General features: G+C 56.6%; 5 protein-coding genes across 5 annotated transcripts; 4 read left to right on the forward strand and 1 right to left on the reverse strand.

Annotated features, from left to right (window-relative positions):
* Positions 1–74: 74 nt before the first annotated feature.
* Positions 75–377, forward strand: INS49_001181 (uncharacterized protein; the record flags this gene model as incomplete). The annotated part of the gene is made up of 2 exons (XM_043162014.1): positions 75–196; positions 266–377. 2 exons carry the CDS (start codon positions 75–77, stop codon positions 375–377), a joined length of 234 nt encoding a protein of 77 aa, XP_043030520.1.
* Positions 378–500: 123 nt separating this feature from the next.
* Positions 501–1,241, forward strand: INS49_001182 (uncharacterized protein; the record flags this gene model as incomplete). The annotated part of the gene is made up of 3 exons (XM_043162015.1): positions 501–779; positions 850–1,014; positions 1,125–1,241. 3 exons carry the CDS (start codon positions 501–503, stop codon positions 1,239–1,241), a joined length of 561 nt encoding a protein of 186 aa, XP_043030521.1.
* Positions 1,242–1,935: 694 nt separating this feature from the next.
* Positions 1,936–6,313, forward strand: INS49_001183 (uncharacterized protein; the record flags this gene model as incomplete). The annotated part of the gene is made up of 5 exons (XM_043162016.1): positions 1,936–2,009; positions 2,070–2,733; positions 2,791–4,338; positions 4,452–4,821; positions 4,887–6,313. 5 exons carry the CDS (start codon positions 1,936–1,938, stop codon positions 6,311–6,313), a joined length of 4,083 nt encoding a protein of 1,360 aa, XP_043030522.1.
* Positions 6,314–7,402: 1,089 nt separating this feature from the next.
* On the forward strand, positions 7,403–7,765 carry INS49_001184 (uncharacterized protein; the record flags this gene model as incomplete). Its single annotated transcript, XM_043162017.1, has 1 exon — positions 7,403–7,765. The coding sequence occupies one exon, from the start codon at positions 7,403–7,405 to the stop codon at positions 7,763–7,765; it is 363 nt and encodes a 120-aa protein (XP_043030523.1).
* Positions 7,766–8,739: 974 nt separating this feature from the next.
* INS49_001185 (uncharacterized protein) lies at positions 8,740–10,546 on the reverse strand (the record flags this gene model as incomplete). The annotated part of the gene is made up of 2 exons (XM_043162018.1): positions 8,740–10,419; positions 10,526–10,546. The coding sequence occupies 2 exons, from the start codon at positions 10,544–10,546 to the stop codon at positions 8,740–8,742; spliced, it is 1,701 nt and encodes a 566-aa protein (XP_043030524.1).
* Positions 10,547–12,177: the final 1,631 nt, after the last annotated feature.

Consider the following 12,177-nt stretch of genomic DNA (forward strand, 5'->3'; position numbering starts at 1 on the left):
CTTATGGCAAAAGCTTTGAGTGTATCGAGGCGAATCGAGATGTTCACGACTTTGTGGAGTCCTCCAAAGCCGGCATGAAGTTCATGTCGCTATGCGCCAAAGTCCCTATCTTGAGGGCTATCCTTACTTCAAAGTTTGTTCTGGCGCTCATCGGGCCCAAGACTACGGATACCAGGGGTATTGGGCCTTTGATGCGGTGAGTGATATAGATGGTGTGTCTTGAAAAGGACTGAGATGGAAGCTGACCCGTGTATTCTTTATGCAGGCTGTCCAAAGAGGCCGTGTCCAAGAGATTCAACTCAGATGCCAAGGACCAGGCAGACATGCTTGCAAATCCTCAAGCTTTGCACTCAATACTTGATTCCTACAAGGACTGACGTATAGTATTTACTTAGGGTTCCTTCGTTCGGAGTGGCTTGACCCAACCTCAAGTAGAGCAGGAAGCCCTCCTACAAATTATCGCCGGATCTGACTCCACCGCCATCTCGATCCGCTGCACAATGCTCTTCCTCACCACGACCCCACACGCCTATCATCGTCTGCAGGAGGACATTAACCAAGGCATTGCGGAGGGCAAAATCTCGTCCCCCATCACCAACGCCGAGGCCAAGGCACTGCCCTATCTGCAGGCCGTCATCCACGAGACGCGGCGGTACCACCCAATCAATATCGGCACGTTCCCCAGAGTGGTCCCTCCCAATGGCGACACGCTCGCTGGACAATTCGTCCCCGGGGGCACCAAGATTGCCGTCAACCAGCGCGGTCTGTTGCGCAACAAGGTCAGTTCCATCGCAGGTTCGACCGGAGCGCATGTCTTCAGAAGATTGAGCTAATTCTCGTTATGTGCAGGAATTATTCGGCGCCGACCCGGACGTCTTCCGCCCGGAGCGTTGGCTGGGGGTTTCACCAGCCCAGCGCGACAGGATGACCTCGGTAGTGGACCTGTCCTTCGGACATGGTCGGTACATATGCTCTGGCAAGCCGCTGGCCGTGATGGAGCTCAACAAAGTCTACGTCGAGGCCCGTATTCCATGTTTCGAGTTTGGACCTGTCATACCCGTCGTCCCCGGGCCTTTGGTATAAGCTTGCTTTTATTCATGCTGACATATGCCTTTTCCTAACAGCTCTTGCGAGAATTCGACTTCCAGCTGATCAACGTGACAAAACCGTGGGTCGTCGAGTTTTACACCATCCTTTACATCAGCAATCAGTGGATGCGAGTCACGGCGAGGAAGTTCTGAAGACAGTAGACTGGAGCCGAATCAACATCCTATCGCTGAGATTTCTGGTTGATAGGCGTAGCGTGTGTTGAAGAGCCTATAGGCCATGTGTGGCCATAGTTCGTCTATGGAATTCTAGAGAGTGACACCGTATGCCACTCGCGTTGTCATCTAGATACCTAATTCTGGTACTTTGCAAAACCCTGTGCATCTCAAACATTGAAGGTTAATCCCGTCTGCGAGTGGCACCCCCCTCGGGCTCGGACATTGCGGACATAAAGCTGGCCGCATTTCTAAAGGCATCCGAGGCCGAATCACGGTACCCTCCAAAACCAAAAGAGGTACTTCGGTAAGACAAGGCTGACGCCAACTCCGAACGTGCAGCCGTAGCCCGCAACTACTGCGGCCCAGGAATGACGTGCATACCTGGGCAATCAACCGACCATCTTATAGATGCAACACCGTCTTTCATGCATATGTGCTAATGCAGGAATAGAAGCACCTCCGGCCCCCCGGGGGGGGGGGGGTTCGTCGTGGAAGGACGTCGCCCGCGGGCAGGTTCTCATTTCATGGCATGGCGGTGGCACGCATTAACTTGTTTGAATTGCATTCCCTATCATGATTGAATGACGGCCAAGCCGAGCCTCCTGGTATCGAACCAACGTCGAGTGTAGCGATGGCTTCATTTCTGGGACTTGTGCAGAGACTGCGGCAGATGAACAACCCGCCCATTGCAGAGAAGAAAGCAGACGCCTTGAAGTTCGGTATTCTAGGTGCCGCGAACATCGGGTAGGTAAGCAAGTATCTTGCAATTCAGAGTGAGAACATGGTATATCTACAGTGCTGTAGCCCGAATGGCCTGTTCATACCTGCCAAATCTCACCCTGATACTGGCGGTGCTACGAAGAGTATTATGTTGCCCGCGCTAGGGAACAACTTCCTCACCTACACCTTTACCGACGTGTCCGCCGGCTTCTTTGAGAACGCCGCCACCATTTTTGCAGACTATGGCGACCAAATGCGTTATAAGGTGTTCGATCTAGAGAAAGATCCGCTTGGGCAGGGTTACGCGCCCAACTCCTACAACGTCATTGTCGGCTCCCTCGTCGTGCACGTCACGGCTGAGCTGGAGAAGACATTGCTCCGGATCCGGAAGATTCTGAAGCCAGGTGGTTTCTTGGTCATTGGCGAAGGAAGTCACAACTGCACAACCGGCGGTTTCATCTTCGGGCCTCTGGACGGCTGGTGGCTCGGTAGTGATGAGGGCCGGACGCTGACCCCCTTCGTCAGCGGCGAGGAGTGGACCCACATACTGAAGAAGACTGGTTTCTCGGGGATCGACACCATCACACGGCAGACGCAGGAGGATGTCTACGGTGTCAACGTCTGGGTCACCCAGGCCGTCGACCAGCAGGTCCAGTTCCTGCGCGAGCCCCTGTCTTCGTCGCCCGATGCTAATCGGATCGAAAAGCTCGTCATCGTGGGTGGCAAGACGCCCGAGACTGAGCCCATCGTCCACGGCTTGTAGTCGCTGTTGGGAGCTCATGCTGCCGATACCCTCGTGTTCAAGACCCTGGCTGATGTGGACTACAACCTGATTGACGCGACGTCCACGGTCGTCAGTCTCGCTGACCTCGACGGCGCAGTCCTCGACGACATCCAGCCGGACACTTGGCAGGACCTCAAACAAATGTTCGAGGTCGGAAAGACACTCCTGTGGCTCACTAGTGGCCGAGAAGCTGACGAGCCCTATGCGAACATGATGGTTGGCTTCGGACGCACGGCAATGCTCGAGACGCCAGGCCTGCGTCTCCAATTCTTGGACGTGCCGGATGCGACTAAGGTCGACGCGCGACAAGTCGCGGAGACCCTGCTCAGGCTCCAGGTTGAGGTTGCCGAAGACAGAACCGATATACTGTGGACCGTGGAGTCAGAGGTCCTCCTGGACGCCTCGGGCCGTTCCAATGTCGCACGGCTTCGTGATATTTCCGAGCCGAACGACAGGTACAACTCTGTCTTCCGCCCGATCCAGCATGAAGTTGAACTCGACTCGGCTGCGGTCCAGCTGCGGTACAGTCCGGCAAGAGACTTCGTCCTAAAGAAGTTGTCCCACTACGGCTCCTCGTTGGAGGGCTCGGAGCCAACAATCCAACTTCGGATCACGCACTCGCTCCCCTATGCCAGCAGGACGTCCCTGAGATTCAAATACATCATCATTGGCGAAGAGAAGGCTAGACAGAAGACGTACATGGCCCTTGTCACATCTTTGACGCCTATTCTCAGCATCCCCGTCAAGGACGCAATCCCTATCGACCTAGCCGGTCGGTCGCCAGCCACTGTCCTCTCGTCGGCGGCTGCCTATGTGACCGCGGAGGCGATTTGTGCTCCCATGTTCGCTGGTGAGACGCTCGCTGTGCACAACGCACCGAGTCACATCTCCAAGGCCATAGATGCCCGGTCGGTTGAGAAGGGAGTAAGCGTCTCGTACACCTCAGACTCCTCGATCCCTGCCTACCTCAGCAGGGCACAGGCCAGCCCGTTGATTCCCGCAGGCGCCAGGGCCTTCGTCGGGCTCACTGAACGCGCATCCGAGAACGAGACGACGATGATGGGTCTCGTTCCCCCGCATATCCGCAAGGAGACTGCTCACACGCTGTACGCTATTGATGGAAACCCGTCCACGGGCAGGCCAGACGACACTCTGGGCCAGCTGGCACAGAAGGCTTGGAGATACGCTCAAGTTCACTCGGAAGAGGCCAGTCACAGCCAAATCACCCCTGCGCCCTTGGAAGACGTCAACGGACAGTTCGTTGGTAACTTTGGCCTCTCGACGATCGTGGATTGGACAACGTCCCCCACGCAGTCGGCCGAGATCTCCAGGCTGGACTCGACACAGATGTTCAAGGGTGACAAGACCTACTGGATGGTGGGCTTGTCCGGCGTGCTCGGAAGTATCTTCCTGGACCGTATATTCGACCATCAGCCCCTGGACTTTTTCATTTTCTTCTCGTCGATCAACTGTGTCGTGGGCAATCTTGGGCAAGCAAACTATGCCGCCGCAAACATGTTCATATGTGCCATGGCGGCGAATCGGAGGAAGCGTGGTCTGACTGGCTCGGTAAGTGAATTTCCCGTTGGGGGTTTCAAGCCTCTCATATGTACAGAATATGAACGTGATGGGAGAAGTACTGCTCCTGCAGCAACTAGGCTAACGTGTGACAACCTGAACAGGCTCTGAACGTTGACACCATCACAGGTGCTGGGTACATGGAGAGAGAGTCCAGAAAGGCGCTCGATCTCACCGTCTCCAAGACGGCCTTAATGCACCTTTCAGAAGAGGACCTCCACCAGCTGTTCGCAGAGGGCATCGAAGCAGGTCTGCCCAATGCTGAACATGGACCGGAGGTCTCCACAGGGCTATTGGACATCGACGCAGCGGCCGAAGAGAGGCCAAGGTGGTGCAAAGACCCCAAATTCTCGTTCTTTGTCAACCACCGCACAAGATCCGGCGGAGACAGTGCTGGGCAGGCCACCAACGTAACGATAGCAGATATGCTGAAAGGCTGCAAGACTGAGGCCGAACTCCTGAAGATCATCAAAGGTTTGTGGTACCCTGCCGGGCGAGATGACAACATGATGTGTTTGCTAACACAAGATAATCACCAGACACGTTTGCGGCACAATTGCGAAACGTGCTCCAGATGAGTACGCCCGATGAGAACCTCATGGCGATGCGAAGCAGCGAGATCGGCCCGGACTCTCTGATTTCCGTCGACGTGCGTGCCTGGTTCTTGAAACACTACCATGTCAGCGTGCCCGTGCTGAAAATCATGGGGAACGACACCATGGTCAATATTGCTGAGCACGTCGCGGAGAACGTACCACCGGAGATCGTGCCCCAGTTGAGCGGCAGTCTGACTCCCGAGGAAGAGACGTCGGGCAGTGACGTCTCGCCATCCAGCCAGTCCGGAGACCTGACGACGGATGGCCAGTCTACTTCTGGGAGCTCCCTGCAGGAGCAGAACATCGATGATACCGGCAAGATTGACTACGAGGCCGAGTCCACCCTCCCAGCAGATTTTGCACACCTCGCCCTCCACGGGGAGACCTTGGGCGCGTCTGTGGCCAAAGCCAAGCCGGAGACGATTCTCCTAACGGGTGTCAGCGGCTTGCTTGGGCGCCACCTGCTAAACCACTTGCTCGACAACCAGCCTCAGGTGAAGAAGGTCATTTGCATAGCTGTGCGAGATCTCGCCGCACGTCTCCCCCACCTCCGTCAGGACGACCGCGTCACGTACTTCGAGGGTGACCTGCGCGAGCCTCGCCTGGGCCTCTCCGAGGCAGACGCCGTGGCCATCTCCGACCAGGTCGACGCCGTCATCCACAACGGGGCCGACACGTCGCACCTCAAGTTCTACCGCGACATCAAGGCCGCCAACGTGCTCTCGACAAGGTACCTGGCGCGCATGTGCCTGGCGCGCCGCACCCCGATCCACTACGTGTCGTCCGTGGGCGTCTCGCTGTTCAAGCCAGGCCGCGCCACCTTCCCCGCCGTGTCGGCCACCGACGCGAGCCCGCCCCCAGGCGGCTCGCACGGCTACATCGCCTCCAAGTGGACCAACGAGCGCTTCCTGGAGCGCGTGAGCCAGCAGTGCGGCCTTCAGGTGTGGATCCACCGCCCGTCGACCATCATCCGCGAGGGCGAGGACACCGTGGGCCGCGCAGCCGAGATGGACTGGGTGAACGCGCTGGTGGACTACTCGCACAGGCTGCGGACGGTGCCCAAATGCACACATGCCAAGGGGGCGTTGGACCTCGTGTACGTGGACAGCACGGTCAGCGACATCGTGCGGCACGTGGTCGGGAACGAGCCCCGGCAGCCTGTGACGTACGTCCACCAGGTCGGGGAGCTGGTCCTGCCGCTGGACAACATGAAGACGATGGCTGGGGCGGGCAAGGAGCCGTACAGGGAGGCGTCTATGGCCCAGTGGGCTTCCAAGGCCGTCGCTGCGGGACTGCACCCGGCTGTGGCAGCGGTGATTGAGACGATGGATACCCCAGGCACTGCATACCCGAGGATGATCAGGGGTTGAGAAGGTGGAGGGGGGCTTCCAGACGCATCTTGGAAGGAATGCACTCAAAGTGCCGAAGCACAGTACAGTAGATTGATGCCGCAGGACAGGTTCTCATTATCCGAGTGAGTTTACAATACTAGTACATCCGAATGTACACAGTTGGCATCCTCGAGATACTGTGTTGATGCTGCGCGTTTCATGATGAGTTGGCCAGCCACAAAGAACCTTGGAAGCTCTTGTGATGATGGGCTGCAGCTGCCATCGTGGAACGAGGCTGTGCGAGGGAGATTAGATAACCATATCGATAAAGACCCTGCATGCCTGGCCCATCAGCTTACGTACGGCCCCCTGCCATGACCAGCACCATGACAGGCCCCTGCCAAATGGCTCAGAAACAATGCTGCGTCATTCTAGGCCAATGAAGCTTGTCCTCCCATCCTGGTGAGCCGACGACCCTGATTCTGGCCAAGTCGTTCCTGATCTCAACCCCTCGACTTTCGGTTCATCCCCACAATGACCGCCTTCCAGCTCGCAATACGACTCGTTCCTCGCCACGCTGGAATTGATACGATTTCGCCTTGTCCGTAGACCTGGCTTGACGCCAGGAGGAACAAGGCAGCATCCCTGGAGGCAACGCCCTCGAGTTGGGGCAGAGCTGTCCCCAACGGGAGCCGGCGCTGTCGTCCCGGCAGCCTGTGGTCCAAAGCATGTGGATACCAAATGAAGCGCTCTCGCCAATGTCATTCGCGTTGCCGCGCGCATACCCCTAACGCGGAGAAGAGGGGAGTCATGATGTGGCCAGACCAGGGCCATGAGGAACCGTACGACGTGGTGTCCGGACTTGATGCCCATTTGGAATATGCACTCGAGTGGACATGAAGTCATCTCGGGCTGATATCGGGACCTCAAGTGAAGCTCCTCGAGATATAAAGGAAGCGGTCGAGACCGCGTAGCCAACTCCCCAAGCACCTCTGCATCATCGCCACAACTGCCAACAGCTCACTCACTCACACCGCCGCCTCTCAACAACAACACACGGACACTTCCATCGCTCACTGCCTCTATCTGCAAGGACAAAAAAACTTCAGTCTTCAGACCCCACCCAAGATGGATTCCTTTTACACCATGAAAACCACCAACACCGCCTACATCAGTGACTCCAAGCTCAACACCATCGCCAACGCGGACATCAAGCACGACACCTCCAAGATGAGCCAGGCCGGCTCAAACCGTAACCCCCCTCGCCGCAGGGCCAGCAAGTCCTCCTACTTTGGCCACCGCGCCAAGCAGCCGTCGGGAAGCAGCTTCTCCTCCTCTTCTGACAAGAGCGAATACAACTGGCCTTTTACTGGCGAGGATGGCCCCACCGGACCCAGCCAGGGGCGCAGCGACTTTGCGGCCCCAGCTAGCGAGAGCACACCGTCACAACAGATGCTGTTGAGGGAAATTGGGGCGGCACTGACGCTGTAATGCCCTCGCCCACATTGATCGTTGCTCTTGACCACCCCAGCCGCGCCGTCCGTAACAGCCCTTAGACGAGAATGACAAACCGAGGGATGGATGATATTGTCACCACCGGCTGGTGAGATGCGCGGCGAGGACACGGTTCAACGGTCCATATTTCTTTGTGTTGTTGGAGAACCGTCATCGGCTCCAATTAGATACCTGATGTATTTTAGCGAAGCGTTTTGTTACCTGGCATTTATTTAATCCCACCTTCGAGGCTGGTTTCCCTCTGCATCTGTCGAGTGAAAGCGCTTGATCAAACATGTCACTGGAGGTGCCGAAAACGTGTGAAAATGTCATTTGGTGATAGCTAGCCATAAGGCAGCAAGTTTTGTTACATTTTCTCCGTCATTGATTTCAATGTCCCTCGATAGAGGCTTTGCCCAGGAGAACCGTGATCTGGCCTCGTGGGTACCCGGGCGCACCACCGCCTGCATACTTCCACTTCGAGCAAAGCTCTCGTGGGCTTCAACCCACATGCAGAGCCACAGGTCTTCTTTTCTGATTTTTTTGGAGCCACTCGCGGGCTGCTACCCATTCCCGCCCATTCGTACAAAATAATCAAATGCCCTCGCTATCATGCAAAGACCATTCCGATATGGCATCCTCCATGAGACAAAAGAAAGCGCCATTTCGGTGTGAAATGGCAAGTGTCTGCTCTCTCCGTGCCGTTGAAGCAGCGCTAGCTCCCAAAGGCTGCGGATGCATTCGCGAGATGGCAAGTACTGGATGGATGCTTGAATGACCTTGGCCGTTCTCCTGAATAGGACAGGAGGTTCCCCAACCATGGAAGGAAAGCGGTCGCAAGGTTGCCCCTCCAAACTTCCAGCATCAAATTGTTGGAGCTCAGAAACCAGATACCGAGCTTCAGCTCATTTTTGGGAAGTTCTTGGCTTCCGCACGGTTGCTGCTCGTCAATCAATTGGCTCACTACTCAATCACTCCTTCTTCTCCGTCTTGTCAGCCTTGGGATCAGAGCTGGTCGTCTTCGCTTCGTCGGCATCCTTCTTCTCGCCCGCGTCCTTAGTCGTCGCCGGTGCTGGCTTCTTCTGGCCGGCGCGGTACTTCTCAATCTTCTCCCACACGTACCCAAAGCTCTTTGTCACACCGCCTGTAAGTAGACCCTTGAGGCTCTGCGTAGTGCTTGGCCACCCGATCGTCTGCTTGATGACGCGCCGGACATTCTTTCTCAGCTCCGCAGGGTCGTCCTGCGCGATCCTCGTCTCAAACCCACCGCCGGCCAGCCGCTTCTTGGCCGACGAGGACGCGTCGGCAGCCATCATCTCGTCGAACTCGAGCTGCGGGATCGCGAACTTCTTCTGGTACTGAAAGTACAGCCGCGAGCGGAACGACTTGGGGAGTCTACGGACCATGTTGCCGCGCTTGATGGGGTTCATGTCCTGCTGGAGCTTCAGATTCGCATCCTCATCCCACTCCCAGTGGGGCTCGGTACAGCGCGGATCGTCAAACTCGACGTTGGACAGATTCTCGATCAGAGGGGTGTACAGGCGCCGGAAGTTGGGCAGGTTGTTGCCGACGATATTGCTGACTTTCTGCGGGTTCTCAGTGGGCAGCGTCATTCGCGGGTCTCCGAGGTAGCTGATGCCCGCGATGGTGTTGTACAACTCCAGCTCCGTGAAGCGATCCGGGAGCAGCAGGAGGGCGGTGCGCAGCGCCGAGAGGAGGTTGATCTGGTTGGCGAGGCGCACGCGGGCATCGTCGCGCAGGATCTTGACGGGCTTGTGCAGTCGGCCGGCCAGGTACAGTGTGTCCCACTCGGTCAGGTCATGGCACAGGGCATCGATGTTGACCACGCCATACTTAATGAGGATGCCGTTGACCACGACGTGCGTGTTGAAGTACACGCCTGCGCCCATCTTGTCCTGCACATACGACACGGCACCAGAGCCCAAGCTAGCCAGCCCGCTGTAGTGATCGCGGTGCTGGTTCATGTTCAAGCTGTGCCAATGCTGGGTGAAGGTCACGCCGAATATGAAATCGATCATCTTTGGAGTGCCATCCTGGGCCTTCTGAACCGCAGGGGGCGCCTTGGGGTGGACGCGTGCGATCTCCTCGGCCGAGGCAACATGGCCGTCAGGCTTGCTCTGCGGGAAGACGCCGGAGCCGTACGCGAAGCAGTAGCGGACGGGGGCGCGGAACTGCCAGGGGATCTGGCGCAAGGCCTCCTTGAACTCGGCATTGATGATGATGTGCTGGTTGACGCCAAAGTTCTTGTGCGGAAGCTCCTTGAAGTTCTTGATGTTCCAGTTAGGGTTGGCCTCCCAGTCCTCGTCGGTGTCGTTGAACGACGAGATGGCAGACGGGCCCGAGTCGCTGGATCTGTGGATCTTGGAGGTCACGGAAGGTTTGCCGGCGGTAGCGCTTGACGTCGTGCTGGCGGCACTCTTGTCCTCTCCCTTGGTGCCCTCATTGGCGCCCTCCTCGACGACATCCAAGAGTGACTTGGACTCGCCCTCAGCCTTGCTCTTGTCACGACCCTCCCGGAGGTAACTGCTCGCAGTAAAGGCACGGTGGGCGGCAGAAATGGCTTGGAGTCGACGGTAGGGGTGCTGTTGAGCTTTTGAGGGGAGCACCGGTCGCGCCGATGTGCTGCGCATCTACGGAAGAGCAGCAGCGGTCAGCTCGAGTTCAATTGCACCCAAACAGGGCGCAGGTGGGCTATGACGTCTCACGACGGACCACCCAGGTGCTCGTGGAGCTTACCAGAAGTCGCAGCGTCGCCATTGCTGCCGCCTTTTCCGGATTGCCAGGGGGGGTTCAAGGAAAGGAATGCGTGCCCGCCAAGGAGTGTGGTGTTGAGGAGGGAAAGTCGGAATGGATGGCAGGCAATGCCGCAAGAGGTCACCTTGTGGATCTTTCCATGTCTCGGGGTGGGATGGAATTGAGGGTGTGGAGGGAAGCCTGCGAGAATTCCTTCTAGAACAAGCCGGGGTGAGCCATTAAGCTTTCAGTAGCCCAGTAGCACGGCTGGAGTTAAGAGGGCAGAACCCCCGATCCTCGTCACTGCGTGGGTCCGTCGGGTGGTGTAAGGCGGGTCCTCGGGCCAGGAGAACCAACGCAGGGGCAAAGGCCGGCATTCAGGACCTCCAGAGACTTGACGGATGGACAAGACCGCCTAGCCCGGCCTGTCTGCCCGTGAAAAAGTGTTCTATGTGCAGGTCTAGTCCTGCAGATCGTCAACAAGGTGTATACGACGACCCTCGGGGGTAGGATGATATATGACAAAGATGGAGACTCGAGCCCGGAAGCAAGACTTCAAAGCTAAGCAGATGTGAACTCGGCAGAGCATTCTTTTTGATTTGAGACTGTTTTGTAACACAGATCAATTACCTCAGTCGAACGACGGAAATCAGAAAAAGAACAAGAGAAGTATTCCAACATATTTGTCCCATCGATATCCATTTTCATGGGAGCTAGGGATGTGTCCTGTGAGAGTCAATATCCAGTAGACCAAGTTCAAACGCCAACATTGCCTAGGTATATATGTAGGTTCTCAGAGCAAGATCTTCCCAAAAGAAATATCAATATGGGTCAGGATATATTACTGGCAGTCCCCTAAAGAATCATAACCTGGGGAGCAGCTACTCCTAGAGGGCGTATCACACACCCATTGCTCTCAAGTTTGAGACCGCAGATAGAAGCCAGCTTGGATGGACCACTCCAGGGCATTATTCGACGACTGATCTTCATTTGTGCCGGGACACCTCTTGGAACTCGGAATGATCGCTCTTTTAAGCCATGCCAGTTCACTAATTAAAGGTTGAGGGTGTCTGCTGATGAGCCTGTAATAAAAGGGAGACTTCTGCTGCCCACCTAACAAATGTGCCTGTATCTGGAGCTACAGCACTTGGGGCCTGGAGCTCTGGGCCCCACAATGTCTTGTGCCTGCTTCCCTGTCAGCTCAGTGCCCCAGCCAACTGGAGCGGGCAGCAAGTGCCTGGCGTCTGGACCTAGCGAACATCAACAAACATCAACATTGGTTCACTCGACTCCTCCAACCTCCGTTTCTCGAAACCAGACGGTGACCACATGCCGCCATGATACCTCGCACCCCACAAGGTCCTGGGAGTGACCGCGCACCATCGGCCCCTGGATCACGGCGAGGATCTGTGTCGAGCAACAGCAACAGCTTTCGAGCAACCACCTCCAGCCTGCCCAGGCCACAGACCTCCCTGCGAGAATCGAGGGTAATTAGTGTCCGCTCCCGCTATGTCCTACCTTGCAACTCGTACTGGTCGTACTGACTTTTCTCTGGTTTCTCATAGTTAAATGCCATACGAGGCAGTAGCACCCAACCATCCTACAACCTTCTCGCTCAAGAAGGCAAACAGCAGTCGCAATCGCGTTCCAGGTCC

The sequence above is a fragment of the Diaporthe citri genome (genome assembly GCF_014595645.1).
Source record: "Diaporthe citri strain NFHF-8-4 chromosome Unknown scaffold_1, whole genome shotgun sequence".
In the NCBI taxonomy this organism is placed as follows: domain Eukaryota; kingdom Fungi; phylum Ascomycota; class Sordariomycetes; order Diaporthales; family Diaporthaceae; genus Diaporthe; species Diaporthe citri.